The sequence below is a fragment of the Melospiza melodia genome, chromosome 20 (assembly GCF_035770615.1).
Source record: "Melospiza melodia melodia isolate bMelMel2 chromosome 20, bMelMel2.pri, whole genome shotgun sequence".
In the NCBI taxonomy this organism is placed as follows: domain Eukaryota; kingdom Metazoa; phylum Chordata; class Aves; order Passeriformes; family Passerellidae; genus Melospiza; species Melospiza melodia.
In genome coordinates, this window is record NC_086213.1 from 5051180 (window position 1) to 5064161 (window position 12982).

Here is a 12982-nt window from a genome sequence, read left to right on the forward strand (position 1 = left end):
TGTCACTAATTGGACAGGTTGGAGACATTTTCCTTTTCAAGATGAATCAGAATTGACAGGCTGCTGGCTATATTACAGTAATGATTTTCTTAGCCTGGTGCTTTGATTTTATTATTTATGTGTTAAAAAACCCCAACATCCTCACCTGAAAAAAACCCAAACCCAGAATCTCTAATGCCCAAGCTAAATCTCAGTTTGATCAGTGTGGGAGATGCTGTGCCTGCAGAGTGGTAGCCATGTTGGCAGCTCAGGGGTTAATCTCTTGTTGCTGTAATACGCTTTGAGAGCAGCAGCTCAGTCTGCTTGTGTTAGCAAGATTAAAAGCAGGAGCTGCAGTGCCATTGCAAGCACTGAATGAGTGGGACTGTTGCAGAGTGAACTGTAGCTGAATTTTATCTTTTCTTCTTGCTTTTTTTCCACCAGCTCCTCCCCCCTTCGTTCCTACTCTCAAGTCTGATGATGACACCTCAAATTTTGATGAACCAGAGAAGAATTCGCGGGTTTTATCCTCTACGCGCCAGTTGAACCCAGCAGGATTCTCGGGGGAAGATTTGCCGTTTGTGGGGTTTTCATTCATCAAGGCTTTGGGGATACTCAGACCAGAGTAAGTAGAAATTATTGCTCAGGTGGATAGGACTGCTGGAAAAATGGGTAGGTTTGTTGCAGAGAGGATGGTGTGTGTGTGAGAGGGAAAGCTGTTTTAACTGACCTGTACTCTGCTGTAGGGAAGCTGCCAGATTCGGGTTTTATCTGTTGCTGCTGTGTCTTGTGCATGTCCTGCTGTTCTCTGATTATTTCTGGGATGAAGGGGAGGAAATGGGGTAAAAAGATTAATTCTAAATCAGTTATTATTAAAATTGTAGTTCAAATAGTTTGAATTAGTTGTTGCTGTTTAGCAGGGAGCAGTAGGTGATTGCATTTCTGGTACTGCAGATCCCTGCAAGGAGCAGAATACTGAGGAGTTCAGAGATGGAAAAAGGGGATGGTGTTATTTTATTGGGTCACAGAGTGGGCACCAAGTGCTGGGAATGTGTAAGGCTGAATCAGTGATCCATAGAAAAGCAGCTCCACTAACCTGGGAATGTGCAGTGATGGGTCAGTGAGCAAGGGAAGGAGCTGCATGGCAGCTGGCTCTGTGCTGCTGGGTCAAGTTAAACAGGAGGACTGGACATTGCTGTGGTGTGTGCTCAGACACTGGAGATTTGGATCAAATATGCAGTGGCCATGTGTGTGGAGGGATGTAAAGACCTCAGAGAAATGATTTTCAATGGAAAGAAAACATGATTTCCAAGAGAAGGGAGTCAGAGAAAAAGAAGAATATAAATAGTGTGATATAAACCATTTGGTGTGGTGGGTGGTTGGTTTCTGATGACAAAGCTATTGAAAAAGTATTAGTGCAGTGTGTTAAGTTGGGAAGTCCTCAGCTCAGGACCAGGAGGCCTCTCAGGAGCGCAGTGGCTTTGGCTGGGTTAGTGACTCAATGCACTGTGTTATCATGTCAGCCCTCATTCCCTGCTGCTGGTTTGCTCCCTTCTGGGACTTCATTGTCAATCTGTCTTAATTGAGTTTCATTTTATGTCATATTGGTGATAGCTGCTCTGCAGTAAGCTTGTCACCAAATTTGGTGATACTGTTGACATCTTTGATCTTGCTCACACCGTGAATCAAGGTTATATGATGGTTATGCCAGCAATAAAAGGGGAATTTTTGCCTTTCCCTCCTCAGCAGAGTTGCTTTTATGGCAAAAGAGGAAGGAAGGGAGAGGATATAGAGCCTCAGAAAGTGTTCTTTTGGTGAAATGATCTAATATCATTAGCAGGATTGAATGTTAGATCTGTAGATACCTGGGGTTAAAAATCTGTTTTAATTTATGAGTGCGATAACTTGGGCTGTTCTCTTGTCTGCCTGGAGAACTGCAATCCATGTACCAGGTCTGTGTGGCCATTCAGGTGACAGTCAGGAAAGCCTCAACAGTGACCATATATGTGTGGTAAAAACATGTATGCAATTGGGCCCAGGACTAGAACTGAAGAGGAGCATGGGCTGAAGTCTCAGAACAGTGGTGTAACTGTGCTGGAGGCTGAGAGAGCTGGAGCAGATGGACTGAGGGGCTTTCTCTGTGGAGCTGCTACCAAAAATGCATATGGAAGTTACATTTGAATTTTGGGAATAGGTGAGAAGAGGTATAGCAAATGAATATAGAGATTAATGTCCTCTGCAGTAATTTTGACTGAAATAAAATTTCTGTTTGGTGTGGCCTGTGTTTTCTTAAACTGGAACAGAAAATCATCTTATAGATATTTTCTCCTGAATAATAATGGTTTCTTTTTCTTGAGTGAGATCTAGATAAATGCACTTATTTTTAGCAGTACATATTTGCCTTTTGTTCTAAGAAGGTGATTTAAGTATGGCAAAGCCCTTATGGAGACTTTATTTATTATATATTATTACTAAATACCTGTATTTAAATATTGCAGTGATTAGTTTATTCTCAATACCACTGCAAATGGGTCACAAAGATAACTTCTTACTTATAAAATATTGTCTGGTGTGTGTTTTACTTGAGGAAATAGAGTACTGTTTGTCTGCACTGCCTTGAAAATCAAATTCTTAGATGAAGAGCAATAAAATGTGGAGGGGGTTTATCTGCTGTGAATCTTGGGATGCCTTCTCTGGAAGGTCCTAAGTCATGAAGTTTATCAGTCCAGATTTTTTTTTAAAAAACCTTTTCCTGTGAAAGTCTCTCCTTATGGTTGCTAAGTGATGCAGATCTATTTTCCTGTCTGCAGCACGAACCCTCTAGTGCTGCTTACTGTAAGGCCAGGCAACTGCAGAGTGCTGGTGACGAGGTCCTTGAAACTTTCAGCACTTTGAATCTGGGGTCTGTCAGACTCTGAAGGTCAGGGTTATCCTTTGCCCTTGTCCACTGGACAGTAAGAAGGTGGGTATTTGGGTATTTCAAATACTTCAGAGACAAGGCAGCTAAGGAAGGACAGAAGAAGGATAACAGAAGTTCTCTTTTCCAATCCCAATGACTTTGGGCTAGAAGGGTTTTCCTTGTTTAAGTCACTTAGACCTGTTGCCAGAAATTACATGGTTGGTGTGTGGTTCAGAAAGGTCCATTGGATTACAGTGCTCTGTCTGCTGCCCCATACCATGAGATTTGAGAGGAATTTGTGTCCCTCTAACAAATGTGAGACTTATCAAAAATGCAAAAGACACAGCAATAATGTGTCATAGGAAGCAATCAGGAGAAATCAAGGGCATTGTTTAAGTTGTGGGCTGCTTAAAGTGTTCCAGCTAAATCTGCTCTTAGAAGAGCTGGGCTGAGGCTGCAGAGTAGGACCAGCTAACTCCTTCTCCCATCATGGCCTCTGAATTCTGGATGTGGGGGAGAAAAGCCTGTCTGGCTGCAAATCTGGCTGCTGGTTTGGCTGCAAGCGTGTGACTGTGACAAGATAAGAGGCAACCAAGAGTTTAATTCCATTAAAAGCCAGCCCCACCTTACTTCCTGTCCCTAACCATGGCTGATCTCCAGTGCTTAGAACAAGTGACAGAAACCCTTAGCTGCCAAAAATACGCATCAAGTGGTGGAAGAAAATTGTTCTTGTCTTTTGTAGGTGACTAGAAGAAAGCATAAGATAAATATGTTATAAATCCAGGACTAACCAAATATACCAAACTGCCTAATAAAAATAAATACCTAATAAAATTAGTGCCAAATAAAAATAAATACCAAATAAAATATATCAAAATACCTAATAAAAAAATAAGTGCCTAATTAAAAATAGTTTATTATGCAGAATTTTGCCTGCCTATGTTCTCTCTCTAAGGTCCTAAGAAATGGTGTTTTCTCAAGATTTCTGGGGTTTTGTTTTCTGGTTTTTTTGGGGTTACTGGGGTTGAGGGGTTTTTTTAATTAAAAAATTTGGTATGGATTCGTGACTGTCATTATAAAATACTGAGTTAAAATGGGCCATTCCTCAAAAAAGAAGGATTTCTACTGATTTCTTCCAACAGTTTGTTGGGTTCTGGTAAGCTCTTTCACCAAAGATAGATGAAAGAGGAAGCACAGGATGAGCATACCAAAAATATGCTTTGCTTCAACAAGCTCTATTCACAGATTGATGGTATCACTGTTTGTTTTTGGTTGGTTTTTTTTAGGCCTGAGCAAGCATTTACGAGGGGGTGGAAGGTACAGATGAGTATAATGCTAAAAAGAATAGAGCATGAGGGATGGGGATGAGATTATCAGCATGTTGTGTGGGGGCCAGGATTAGGACAGATGGTGCCAATCCTTGTGAGAAGGAAGCACAGGTGAGTTGGGGGTTTAGGACAGTGGCAGAAAAGGACACAGGAAGTTACAAAGTGTGATGGGATGCACAAGTTGGACACCAAGAATCAGCTTGGAGCTTTTCCCATGGCAATGCTTTTTTCTTCTTCATCTCAGCCACATTAGGACTGGAGGAGCTTTTACACAAGCAGCCCCATTTCTGCTCATTCTGCTGGTTGAGGCTGCTGCTGATCTAGCTGTGAAATCACTAGTCAGCTCTAAGTTAACTTGGCTTTTAGTCATGCAGGCTCTGCTTCTCTGGAAAGTAAATTGGCACAGCCTATGAGAGTTTGGTACTCTAGACTTGGATTTGGGTTTTTTTTTAATCTTTTATTGCCATTTTTTTGTTGGTGGAGCTGGTTACCTTTTGTTAATAATTTTTTTCACACTTGAGAGGAAACAGCAGAAACTGCTCTGTTGTGCTAAGAGAATTGATCCAGATGTAGCAGTTAATTAAATGAAATACTCTGAGATGGTCCCATCCTGAATGATAGCTATACATCATGGCTTTAGATGTTGGATTGTGTGTGTTTAATTTCTGCAATGATGCTGACTGAGGAAGAATATAAGTGCCCCAGAAATGTGGGTATTTTCCACCTTGTCATGCTCTGTTGAGAGCTTCTATCACCATGACAAGGCTTATTAGATTAGCCAGTATTCCATTTCTCTTGATTTCCTCTGTCTGCCCCTTTCTGATACTTTGAAGGTTGTATGGATGTTCAGGAAGTTGTTCTAATACAATTTGTACACAGGAAAGAATTACTGGGAGAGCCTGTCTCCTAAAAACTGTGTCCAGTGCTAACTGAGATCAGCTTCCCTTGGGGATAAGATGTACCGTTTCCATGGCAGGAAAATCACCGTGACACCAGCACATATATTTTTAAGGAATTTCTTCCTCACTTTGGACAGGGATGGGGAAGAAAGATTGGAGTTGTGTCTGCAGCCTTCTCTCCTCTTACAAAGCCAACACCAGCCCTGAGGAGCAGCTCCCTCTGCAGTCACCTCATGAAATCCAAACTTGGGCAGTCTCCTGTGCCCTGTCCCATCCCATCCCACCCGAACCTTCTGCAGAACTCCACATTCCCTGAATCCCTCCTGTTCCTGCCTGCCTTGCAGTGCCTGGGGATGCTTTCAGCTGGTTCACCATGAGAAGTTTTTGAAATGCAAAATGGTGCCTGTAATATTAGGCTCTGTTTCTTTTAATAGCAAATAAAATAAACAAGCAAAAGTGACAAATAAAATGAGCTCCTTTGGGGAGGTGGAATAGAAGACATAAATAAAACCAGCTCTGTGAGAACTGGCTGGAGTTTTCTTAGGTAATGCCTCAGATCTGAAAAGAATGGAAGTAAAAAAGTGATGGTTAAGGTTGAAACTATAATAATAAAAAAAGATTGCTTTAGCCAATACAGTTCAGACCTGTAAAACTAAATTTTTATTAAAAGAAGATTTTCAGATTTGTCTCAGTACATATTTGCAGCTATTTACATATATTTGATTAACATTTGAAAGCAGATTCCTTAGTGTCTTTTTTAGCTAATGTGAGCTTTAATTTGTATTTTTAGACTGCTTTTCTCAACTATTCATTTTTAGCCTTGTTTGTACACCCAGCTGTTATGGGATTTAATATGCATCTTTCTCAGATGGTTGCTTTTTCTCTGTAGGAGTATAGACACGCTTTATAAATTGATTTTTAAATATGGTAATTTGACGGATCAGATTGATTGGACCAGGGCTAAAGGAATGCTGTATAAAAGCATTAATTTTAAACTTTTTTTTAGTAAGTCCTGATCATATCTCTATCATTGACATGCAGGATTCTTTTTTCTAAGTTTTTCCATATCAGGTTTCTGAAGAGATATATTAATACCTGACCTTTCAAGACAGCATTGGTGGATTTTGCTGTGTTTGTTTGCTGATATTAAAACAGCCTTTCCTAATCACTGCTCGAGGTGCTGGTGCTGAAGATCTGTTTGATCCAGAAATGTTGCTGCATTTTTGTAAAAATCCATGTATATCTTTCTGTGCCTCTGCTGCATATCCAGTTGGATTAAGGAGTAGATTTTTCCTCAGAAAATGGTGGTGATGGAATGAAACTTTCCTTGGTGTTGAGAGGAGCCTGTGCTGCTGTGTGTGGGTGTCTGGCTCTATGCAGAGAGCTGCTCAAAGCTCCTTTCTCTCCGTGGGGATAACTGGCTGCACACCAAACTGTGGCCAGGAGAAGCAGAAAGCAACGTGTGGGCAGCCTGTGTGATCTTTTATTAGCACCTTCATTGTACTGCTGCTTTTTCATCTATCAGTTAACACTGCTTCCATCATTAACTGCTCCAGTCTCTAGTCTGAATCATTTTATGCAAGGGAGAATGTGATTTTTAAAATTGTGTTTTGATGTGTGTACTTAATTTTTTGGTTGCAGATTGCATATTTAAGGCTTTGCAAAGCACTAAAAATATGCTCCTAAACATCAGGTGGCTTCCTATCCTCTTCTAAAATAAATTTAGACTAACAGGAATGGTAAACTCCTTAAATGCTGAGTCCCAATTAGACAGAAAGCTTAAGAACAAGTAAATATTTTCCCCTGGCTTCTGGAGTCAAATTGTTTTGAGCAGTACAGTTGTGTCTCAGGAAAAAAAAATTACTTTTAAGTGGAACTCTGAAGTTCTGCAGTGTGACTAATCATATTGATATTGATTGGGTTTGTAGGGATCATATGAATTGGGTTAGGGAAGTTTCAATTTTGATTCACAGAATGTAACTAAGGATATTAAATCTTCTTCCTGTGGTGCAGATTATGACATGTTGAAGTTTGTAGGGCTTTTATACTTTGATGGTAATTTAAAAACCTGTTTAAAAATGAAGTGCCAAATAAAAGGCATTTCTCTGAAAATTTGTTATCTTTCCAAATGGTTATGTTGACTTTATGCTCTGTTTTTGTTGCACCTATAAGTCCCTACAAATCATGGAAAACTGCTGCTGTGATTTATTGTTTTGCACTCTGACACAGCCACTGATGGAAAATATGAATATTGTAACTAGAAGTACACGTGGATTATTTAATAATGGTGTACTGTCATTAGCTTTTATGGTGCCTTTGATCTGCAATGATGGCTGTTAGGCTGTGATTGCTGCACAATCACATTTCTTTTATCCTGGAATAAGTAAGTACCCAATGACTTTACAGGGGCTGCATAAATCAGATTTTTGTACCTTTTACCCATATTCATGTGCTGTTTGGCTTTGCTCTTTTAGATCTGTTTTTTCAAGTGTGGATTCCCCAGCCAAGGTCAGCTCCATGGAAAAGACACTTCTTCTCAAGAGCAAAGAGCTCCAAGACGCCCAGGACAAGTGTCACAAGGTATTTATTCATGCGATTGGCCACACCCATTGCTCCAGGAATCTGCAACCACTGTATGTCCAGGGATCTGTCAGATGCTGCTGATCATCCAGACTCGTGGTGGGCAAAGTGCTTTTCCTTCAGAGAGGTGGCTTCCTGTCCAGTACAAAGGGAGATGAATTTAGGCCATGCTGTTGCTGTAGATACTTTTAACTTAACAAGAAGCGGCTCTGGATTTTAAACAGTGCTTTTGTCAGCGTGCCACAGACGACTGCTGCTTCCTGCAGGCCCTGCCTCTTCATCAGACACACATTACAGCAGTACTGTTCTGAGGGCTCTTCCTCACTCATCAGCTCCTGCTTATATAACTGTTGTCACGTCACTGCTTTATGGTGAACGTCTTGTAACAGTTGCTGTGCTCCAATAAAGGGAACCTGGTGGAGTCTTTTAACACTTACTGCTTGTTTTGAGACTTTTATGAGAGTTCCATTACTTTTCTCCCTGCTCGGTTCTGGATTTGACCATTTGCTCCTGACAAGGAGATGGGGGGAAACCATCTTCTGGTCCAGCATGGATTTGGGATAAGGTTAAAGTGACCCATCTCTGCAAGTCAGGTGAAAAATGATTGTGTCTTCTTTGCTAACTGGGGTTCGAAGAATGACTGAATATGAACAAGCAGCTTGAATGAATGGGGTGACTTAGACTTACTACTTTGTCCTTAAGAAGAACTGTGCATTCCTGGAGCAGAGACAATGGTATCGGAATTTAAACACCATTTGGAGAAACATAGCTAGAAGTCTCTTGGAGACAAATTTCTTACAAAGAGAGCTCTGAAAGTAGCAGTTAACAAAGCTTTTGAAGCCCTCCTTTATAACCTCTTGATATTTATTGCAGATGGAGCAGGAAATGACGCGGTTGCACCGGAGAGTGTCAGAGGTGGAGGCTGTACTTAGCCAAAAGGAGGTGGAACTGAAAGCCTCTGAGACCCAGCGATCCCTCCTGGAGCAGGACCTGGCCACCTATATCACAGAATGCAGTGTGAGCCCTTACCCCAGTCCTTTCAGCTCTGAAGGCCTGAAATCTGGTGGTCTTTGTCTTTCTCTTCCATCATGCTTTCAGTGGGGTACTTGATGGAGAGAAAATACTATGTGAGAGGATATCTGTTGAACATGGAGCCCTGAAGTGTTTGCACAAGCTTGATTGGTAGTTTTATTCAGATGTTGTTTCATGGTCATGTGCTTAGATCATGCAGGAGTGACTACTGTCCTGGTCTTGCTGAAACTCTTTGTGATGTTTGTCTTACTGGCTGTGCTAGAACATGCCTGGTTTGTGCTTCTGGAAGGTTTCTTAGCTGGAAGAGGATGGGGCCTAATCAGTGCCTAGACAGAAATCTTCAAGAACAAATAGGATTAGGAAGCAGTGGTGTTGCCTCCATCTGTGGTGTCCTGAGTTCAGACCCATCCTGTTCCCCAGCACAGTGTCAGGGAAGATCTAGGGCAGGTGCTATTTTTCAGGTAGAATATAAAAATGAGGCTGTAAAGCCATGTCTTCAGAGATCATTTTTCATGAGAGCTGGAATGTCTGCCCAGTTGTCACTGGCAATATTCCAGTGAGGATATTTTCATTCTAGTTGATAGTCTCTGTATTTTCAGTTAGATACACAATTATGTTTCCTCTCTTGTACCAAGAGCAAAAATGCAGCTAATACTCTGTTCCAGAGAATTGAAAACCATTTCTGATGTCTTGGGTTGATGTTGGGAAGGACATCTTAAAATGGGGCCAAGTGATTTTCCTATACTGAATGCTACTAGGCAAGGAAGAAAATTCAGTTTATATCTTCCTGTTGATGAATAACACTCAGTTAATAGGAGCACCACTCCACTGGTGACTCCAAATTTGGAGGTAAGGCATGTGGTGAGATACACTCAGCTCTTCTGTTCCTTACAGAAATTTAACAATGATTAAAGCATTTGACTCACTTAACAGCAACAAGAAAAATGTAAGTAACATGAAGTTGAAGGATTGTATCTAGGTTGTGAATTAATAGTGCTGGATAAAATATAGATAAATGCTGTCAATAATGGATGCCTTTTGTGATCTGTGTTTGGTTTTTGTCTCTAAACCTGATGTGAGGAAGTGGAGATTTGAACGAAGATTTGAGTTGAGTAAACAGTGTTTGTAAAATGGGCTGCTTCTGTTCAGATAGGAGCCGCACTGGCCATGAATTTCATTAGGATTCCATCATTGGTGCCTCCATTTTTCTGATGCCTCACTGCAGTCAAGGAGGCATTTGTGTAACTAAAGATCTTCATTATACAACCATTTGAGAAACCAAAGCCTATGTATTGAACATTTTGCTTTCTGCAGAGCTTAAAGCGCAGCCTGGAGCAGGCACGGATGGAGGTGTCTCAGGAAGATGATAAGGCACTGCAGCTACTTCATGATATCAGAGAGCAAAGCCGAAAACTGCAAGAGATCAAAGAACAGGTATTCCTGCTTCTTTGGGGAGCAGAGTGGCTGCCCACAAATAGGCATTCTTGGCACATTCTAGCTCTGGTGCCAGGATTGCGCTCGGTGTTGATGGGCTGTGATAACTCCCAAGCTGTGTGATTTCACAGGGGTTCCTGAACAATACAGCAAGCTACAAAATTCCACTTGTGTATTTTGCAAGTAAGCACAAACTCCAGACTTCACCTTTCTCTTTTCCTAGTCCCGAAAGTACTTCATCTGTACAATCAGTTTAGGAGAAAGTTCCAATGCTTTAGTGACATGCTGCAGTAGAAATGACCTATCCATTTTAAATGTCACAAGTTAATAAATATTCACCTGGGAGAGAGCTGAGCTAACCTGAATTGTGTTGGTCTTTTAAAAAATTTTTCTTCTTTATCTTACTATTTAAAATGCTTAATTGTGTTTCAAAATAGAATGTGTACTGCCTATTTTTTTCCTGATTTGATCTCTTTGCAAAGTAGAAATTAATAATTTTCTTTTCCACCCAAAGAATGTTGAAAGTTCACTAATTCACATAGTTGCCCTTAGGTAAAAAAGGTCAAAATTAAATGAAAACATTGTGGCAAATGTGGCCATTGCAAGGGAGAACCCACTCAGTTTTATGAATTAACAGCAACATACTGCATTGAGAAAAAGGAACTGAAATTTGCTATAGCATTCAAACAATTCTTTGTAATTATCTGTTGGTTTTCATCTTCAAAGCACTTTACAAACATTAACTGACTCATTTCAAAGTCTCTGAGACAAGGAAGCCCTGAAACCTTGGTAATAATTCTCCAGACATGAGTAGCTCTTATATAAAAAGTAATGAAATGCAAGCCCAACCCTCTGGATGTAGCTGTCCTCCACAGACTTCCCCAGCATTCTTCTGGGTGGTTGTTTTATGTAATACAAGGGATCTAAAGCTCCCTGCTCTCTCTTCTGGTGCTTAGCTAGCAAAGTTGCTTTAAATGCTGAAATGGGGAACATTTTTGATGATTTTAAATATCCACAGATTCTTAGGCAGTACAGACAAATGTAACAGAGGAAACATAGTGCAAGTAATTTTTAATCAAACACTTTGTCCCAGAATCTCTTAATTTGGCTTGTGGAGATTCACAATGACATAAAGAGGCTGCTTAGCTCAACAAATGAGTCCTGCAGAGTTTCATGTCTGTGGTGGCCTTCTGAGCTCCCTGAAACATGTGTTCAAGAATCTTGCAACCAAAAATGCTGAGAAATTTGTGCTGACTCATGTCAGCAGGTGGATTTTGGCCATTAAAGACTTGGACCATGATTTTTAAGTCAGAGGGAACTGGGAGTTGGAAGAGCCCCTTAGAGTTTTGCTGTTGGAAACCTGAGGCTTGAGAGAGAATGAGTCAAATCAACAGCAAAGCAGGATCTTCAAAACCCAATAATTAGGCATTTGATATTTTCAGGGTGAGGCTGTAGGTTCAATTTAACCTCAGGTACTTGGATAGAAGAGCATGGTGGGTTTGTGGGGTTTTTTGTTTGCTTGGGGTGTGTGTTTGGTTTTTGTTTTGTTTTGTTTTTTTGTTTTAACTAAACCTGTGCTCTGGTCGTTATTTGATGAAGAGCCGTACTAACAGACAAACTTGCAACAAATCAGAATCTGTATTTTTCTGAAAGCCTCACTTATGTCTGTGTAGTTCCCTGATGTGATTTGCTTCAGATACATGCCCTGAACTTGTCTAGTAATCTGTGCTTAAATATCTCTTGGTATTTTAGAACTCTGAGCAATGCATATCCCAGAGGATTGTTCTGTGTTGCCTTGAGTGCTGTGGCCTGTTCCTCTGATCTATCTCGGGACTTATTCAAAGACAATCTTGCAAATGTGATGAAACAAGAAAACCTGAAATATTACTAATTATCTCCTCTTCTTTCTTCTTTTCTCCCTCCCCATTTTCCTCCCTTCCCAAATGCTCGTTGTAACAGTGGCAACTATTGTCATACCTTTAATTCTTTGGTGAAGTGTTCGCTGATATAAAAGCCCAGTATTTTAGGAAGTCTAAACAAATTATGATTTCTGAGCAGAACATTTATTCTTTCAAACCATTCTGCCTTTTTGTTCACAGATGTATTTGTATAAAAAGAATATTTAAGTTAATACATGCTTAGTTATTAGGAAAAAAGATCTAATTTTTTTCCAGCAAGAAAATAAGATTATCCTTGCACAGGAGACAAACTGGAAAGAGTAGGTTCCTGTCTGGCTTACAAAGTGGAGAACCAGTTTTGGGATTACAAGCCAAGGAGCCATTCTTTGCTCCCTGTAAGGGCCAGTAAAACAATCTGCTAAAGGCCTGGCTTCTTTCACTATCTGCATAAGCTCTCCATGCTGGAGGATGAGGGGCTGCCATCAGGGTCAGTGCTCAGCAGGCTCTCATCGAGCTGAAGGCGCTGCCTGTCTGGAGGGAGTGATGACAAACCCGGTTCTGTCACGAGACAGTTACTCTTCTCAATATGGGGGTAGTCAGGCATACTGTAAGATATTAAAATGGAAAGAGAGATAGACTCCCCCACTGTCAGTCCTTCACAATCTTTGTTCCTAACTCTTGATGTGCATGTTTTCTACTTGTTCTCAGCTTCGTAAAAAATACTTCAATTTTGGAGAGGGCTTTTTTTGTTTTTTTTTTTTTTTTTTTTTTTTTGCTTTAGAATAATTTCATGAAATGCATACTTGCAGGACTTAATAAATGCTAAACATAATTAAATTCTTGTCTTTCAGTGAAGATGTGAAGCAATCTCTCAAGCTAGTCTCAGTTTGAGTTCCCAGTCTCATTGAGATAGTCAATTCAAATGTTCTTTTC

At 40.5% G+C, this 12982-nt stretch overlaps 1 protein-coding gene across 2 annotated transcripts in view; it reads left to right on the plus strand.

The window, feature by feature from the left end:
- The window catches only part of CIT (citron rho-interacting serine/threonine kinase), a 68041-nt gene that overhangs the window by 13843 nt on the left and 41216 nt on the right, over positions 1-12982 (plus strand). Inside the window, exons 9-12 of one of the 2 annotated variants that reach the window (XM_063173417.1) lie at positions 424-604; positions 7580-7685; positions 8559-8702; positions 10032-10151. In XM_063173417.1, coding sequence (XP_063029487.1) covers positions 424-604; positions 7580-7685; positions 8559-8702; positions 10032-10151 — 551 coding nt within the window. Of the gene's footprint in view, positions 1-268; positions 605-7579; positions 7686-8558; positions 8703-10031; positions 10152-12982 lie in introns of those variants that run through there. The other variant, XM_063173419.1, reaches the window with a different exon arrangement.